The sequence below is a fragment of the Drosophila suzukii genome, chromosome 3 (genome assembly GCF_043229965.1).
Source record: "Drosophila suzukii chromosome 3, CBGP_Dsuzu_IsoJpt1.0, whole genome shotgun sequence".
In the NCBI taxonomy this organism is placed as follows: domain Eukaryota; kingdom Metazoa; phylum Arthropoda; class Insecta; order Diptera; family Drosophilidae; genus Drosophila; species Drosophila suzukii.
This window is the reverse complement of record NC_092082.1, coordinates 59,835,059-59,839,988: the sequence shown is the minus strand read 5'-3', so window position 1 is coordinate 59,839,988 and position 4,930 is coordinate 59,835,059. Positions and strand designations below refer to the sequence as shown.

Below are 4,930 nucleotides of genomic sequence, written 5' to 3'. Positions count from 1 at the left end.
ACCAGCTCCTTGAGGACCTTAAGGAAGTAGGTGCCGGATTGGGAACGGGGTTGTTCCGCCTGATGCTGCATGAAGTCGCCCATCATCTTGGTAATGGCTGGTGATAGCTCCTCCAGCTGTTCCTTAGCGGGCGACCTTATTTTCTCCTCCCCATAGAAGCCGGCGCGTCCTCCATATCCGCTTTAGCTGCCAAGTAGCTGATGGAGGTGGATTCCGGTGGTTCCTCAATGGAGAGCTCGTCGGAGATCTAACGAAGTCCCACTCGGCATGTGCCCACTGGGATTCTCTAGTGGATCTCCTTCTGTTGTGGTATTGCTTTCCGTCGGTGAGGTCCCACAACAATGGGAAACAGCTTGGATTGGGCGTCCTTTCTCATCTGCAGTGAGCTCCTGCGTGCTTTTTTGTGTTTTCCATTCAATTTTAATTTGTTTTTCCCTCAACGCCTTTGCACGAACACCGTTAAAGAACAAATTTCTTATTCTTTGGGCAGCGGCTAACAGCGTTCTTCGAAATTCACTCACTAAATCTGGTATTTTTTCAGGTATATCTGTTGCGAGGCTAATAAGAAGGTTTAGCCGCACGCTAACTGTCCAATTTCAAAAGTCGATTTATTTGAATTTAAAGTCTGTTAGTTTAAAAATACTGTTAAGTTGTTCAACACTGCTAGCCAGTGTCGTCTCTATATTATTAGTATTGGAAAACTTAGGAATGTAAGAAGAAGAAGTTAAAGAGCGGCAAACCACAAGTGTAAGGAAAAATGTTAATAATTTGATTAATTGTGAACTCATTTGAATTTGAATAAAGATTTCAGCTATCTGTATGCTGTGAACCAGAGCTTGAAATAAGTGGAAACCCTCTGGGACCGTGGGTGTCCCAACATTCTGAAATACTTTGCCATCTGGAAAACTCGGTGCCAAGGGTGCATGTGCTTTCGGGAAAGCATTCTTTTACCAAGGGTGTAAAAGAGTGAGGACGGAGTACACACGATAGTGGTCATAGAGTGCCAAATTCGCAAGTTTCGACGACTTTGGCTGGTGAATCGCACATGAGTTGTGTAGTAGTACTTGTACAAGGAGTGACGTCACAAGTGCGAAATGGATGATGCAACAGGACGAGGATCACACACGGGATTGGGAGCAGGTTCAGTTGGAAGCGTAAGATGCAGCTTCACTGGGCCGTTCAGAGGTTTTGAGGACGAAAATTTATCTAGACAAACTGTGATTCACTCGAACCAGTTTGTGTCGCTTGAGAATGCGAGCACACCGATTATGTCTAATCACGCCGGCTACGACGCTTCGCAGAATTGGGCAGGGCAACAGTTCACACAACAAGTGAACACGGGCAACACGCGCAGAGGGCCACACCTCCTTATACGGAAAGGAGGGCGGCGCCTGAATTTATACTGAACGCATTTTCTTATGCGAATCTTCAGAGAAACAATGCAGGTCAGTTTATGCTGATATATACCGCAGCGCAATGCGTACCGCCATGTGACACCGTCAGATTCAAGCCACCAAACAACGCACCAATATCTGTACATCAAAATGTGGCCGCAGGGTTCTTTCCGCCAGCCAATGGGCTGGGTTCTGTACTACAGCCTACGTCGTTTATAATGCTGGTCTTAATGCTGGTAACGTTGGAGCAGGAAGACATATGCCACAGTTTGCCGGCACACAGCTCCCACACGTAGTATCATCGGGACCCACATTGACGCCAGCTCAAGTTGCATCGCGCCAGGTCATATCACGAGACTTGCCAATTTTCACCGGAAAGCCCGAAGAGTGGCTTTTATTTATAAGTAATTATGAACAATCAACCGAGATCAGACTATCTGATCAGACTCCAGAAGTGTCTGAAAGGATCCGCGCTAGAAGCTGTCAGGGGAAAGCTCATGATCCCAGCTATGGTACCTTATGCTATTGGAACGCTAAGGATGTTGTATGGACGTTCAGAAATAGTGCACGCTAGCTTGCAACGTAAGCTTAAAGAAGAGCCGCCCATCAAACCCAACAATTTGGAATCCGTGATTCGACTGGCACTGGCAGTCCAGAATTATTGTGCAACGGTGATGTCAGTAGGACTACAGGAATACCTTAATGATTTTTCTCTGATGAGCGATTTGGTTGCCAAATTGCCAAGTGATCTTAAGCTGGATTGGGGTAGATATCGCTTGGCAGCTGGTGCCGCCAATTTGACCACCTTTGACAAGTGGCTCTTTGGAATAGCGATGTGCGCAACGATGGTTGCACCCTATGAATGTCACTCAACAGAGAAAGATAAAGGTGGAGGGTATTCAAAGGAGCGCCTGCTAGTGCACGACATGCTAGGAAGTAATGACGACGGCAAGTCGAAGGCACACGTCACAGAAGATCAACCTTGTCCAGAATGTTGCTGCGACCATGGTCTGGCAAATTGCAAAGGATTCTTATCTATGTCCATCAAGTCGAGAGTGGAACTTATTAAATCCAAACGACTTTGCTTTTGTTGTTTTGGAAAGCATATTGTCCGTAACTGCGGAGTGAAGAAACTTTGCAACCTCGATGGATGTAAGTTACTGCACAACGTGCTATTGCATTATCCGAATACTGAGATTAACAGCGAGATTCGTAATGACAAGGAGGACATTTCTAGAAAAACCGGCGAGTCAGAGACCAGCGAGTCAACGGGTTTCTTTCATGAGAAATCAACAACCAAGGCTCTTTTCCGTTATATACCAGTAATATTGCATAATAATTCCCGTAGCATAGACGTTTATGCTCTAATCGACGAAGGTGCGTCCTGCACGCCTATGGAACGATCGTTAGCCGATGAGCTAGGGCTTGAGGGTCCTGAAGAGCAGCTTTGTCTTAAGTGGACTAGCGACGTGACCCATGGCGAGTCAAAATCGAGAGTCGTTAGCGTCAGTGTTTCCGCTGGGGGTCGTCCGGAAGTAAAACACGGACTTAAAGGAGTGCGTACTGTTAGCAACTTGGATCTTCCATTGCAAAGCATCGACGATCAGACACTCAAAGAACGTCAGCACTTGAGAACGGTTCCGATATCAACATACAAAGATGTGAGGGCTCAATTTATCATCGGACTAGACAACATCAAGATCAGAGTGCCGCTGGAGGTACGTCAAGCTGAGGATGACGATCTTATTGCCGTTCGATGTAAATTAGGATGAGCTGTGTACGGCCGCCAAGGACCGGAAAATGACACGCCACCTCGTGTATTCCATATCTACCACTGCGCAACAGTTTTCGCTATGCGGAAACTTGACGAAGCTATGAAGGCACTCTTCTCGCTGGAGTCATTCGGCGTGAGTGTTCCTATAAAACCGTTGCGATCTAAGGAGGACGAGACGGCGCTAAAGATAATGGAGGCAACTACAAAGTACATTTCCAACGAAAGTCGCTGGGAGACTGGGTTGTTGTGGAAGTACGACAAAATCAATATGCCCGATTCGTACCCCATGGCTCTAAAAAGGCTCAAGTGACTTGAGGCGAAAATGTTAAAAGATCCGAAGCTGAAAACGTTTTTGAGTAATACCATGCGGCACTACAAGGAAAAGAGATATATTCGCAAACTGGAAAAATGGGAGTTGTCAAACAGTCCACGTTCTTGGTATCTTCCGATACTCACGGTAACAAACCTTAACAAAAAGATGACACGTCTGGTCTGGGACGCGGCAGCGCAAGTTGACGGCATATCACTAAACGACACTATTTTAAAAGGACCAGACATGTTGGTGTCCTTCATGGGAGTGCTGTTGCGCTTCAGAGAACGACCTATAGCGGTATCAGGCGATATACGGGAAATGTTTCATCAGATTAAGGTTTGCGCCCAAGACCAATATTCCCAGAAGTTCTTATGGCGAAATGGAGAAATTAATCGCCCACCGGATACATTCGTAATGCAGGTAATGACGTTCGGCGATGCATGCTCGCCGTCACTCGCCAACTTTATATTGAGACGCAATGCAGAGAGATTGGTGAAAGTCATCCAGAAGCCGTAAAAGCAATTTGCCGAAACACTTTCGTTGACGATTGGTTGGAGTCAGTTGATACAGAGGAGCAAATGGTTCAACTCGCGAATAATATTAAGAATATTCATGCGAAGGGTGGATTCGAGATGATAAACTGGCTGTCAAACTCCAAGCGCGTCGTATGCTCTCTGAATGACGTTTATGAAGCACCGCCTAAGTACCTTGGCACACACGATGAACTGCAGGAGAAAGTGTTAGGAATGTGGTGGCTGCCCGAGTCGGATATGCTAACGTTTGTCATCAAGTCTGAATTGCTGCAGAGGTCGTCAGCTGGCTCTCATACGAAGCGACGAGTGTTGAGTATCGTTATGTCCATTTTCGATCCACTCGGGCTTCTTGGATTTTTCAACGTGCGTGCCAAAATTATTCTACAAAATATTTGGAGGTCTGGTGTAAGCTGGGACGACGCAATCAAGGAACCGGATTAGATTGACTGGATGAAATGGCAAGCCTTACTGCCAAAACTGAGCGATCTGCGTATCCCTCGCTACATGTCACGCTCGAGTAATGTTAGGAGCCTGCAACTACATGTGTTCGTTGATGCTAGTTTGGATGCCTACGCTGCGGTAGCATATTTGCGAGTTGATCTTGGAGACGAAATCCGATGCTCCTTGCTAGCATCGAAAACCAGAGTAGCACCTTTAAAACCTATATCGGTACCACGAATGGAATTAATGGCAGCGGTTTTGGGATTGCGCCTGGCCAAGTGTTTGGAGTCTGAGCTATCAAACGAAATTGAAAAACGTGTGTTCTGGACCGATGCTCAAGATGTTCTGTTCTGGATAAGATCCGACGCTCGTAGGTACCCGCAATTTGTAGCTTTACGAGTTGGAGAAATTCTCGAAGACTCCGAAGTTGGTGAATGGCGCTGGGTATCCTCGGAACTAAATGTGGCGGACGATG

General features: G+C 46.4%; 2 protein-coding genes across 2 annotated transcripts; both read left to right on the top strand.

The window, feature by feature from the left end:
* Positions 1–1,804: 1,804 nt before the first annotated feature.
* Positions 1,805–3,478, top strand: LOC139352862 (uncharacterized). The gene is made up of 2 exons (XM_070995498.1): positions 1,805–3,152; positions 3,240–3,478. Exons 1-2 carry the CDS (start codon positions 1,805–1,807, stop codon positions 3,476–3,478), a joined length of 1,587 nt encoding a protein of 528 aa, XP_070851599.1.
* A 12-nt stretch (positions 3,479–3,490) lies between these two features.
* Positions 3,491–3,997, top strand: LOC139352861 (uncharacterized). The gene has a single exon (XM_070995497.1). It carries the CDS (start codon positions 3,491–3,493, stop codon positions 3,995–3,997), a length of 507 nt encoding a protein of 168 aa, XP_070851598.1.
* Positions 3,998–4,930: the final 933 nt, after the last annotated feature.

Bases quoted from the DNA above. Each gene is read 5' to 3' on its own strand.
- LOC139352862 (XM_070995498.1), top strand. From the start codon at position 1,805: ATGAACAATCAACCGAGATCAGACTATCTGATCAGACTCCAGAAGTGT. The intron at 3,153-3,239 runs GTAAATTAGGAT...ACTGCGCAACAG, and splicing joins CGATCTTATTGCCGTTCGAT to TTTTCGCTATGCGGAAACTT.
- LOC139352861 (XM_070995497.1), top strand. From the start codon at position 3,491: ATGTTAAAAGATCCGAAGCTGAAAACGTTTTTGAGTAATACCATGCGG.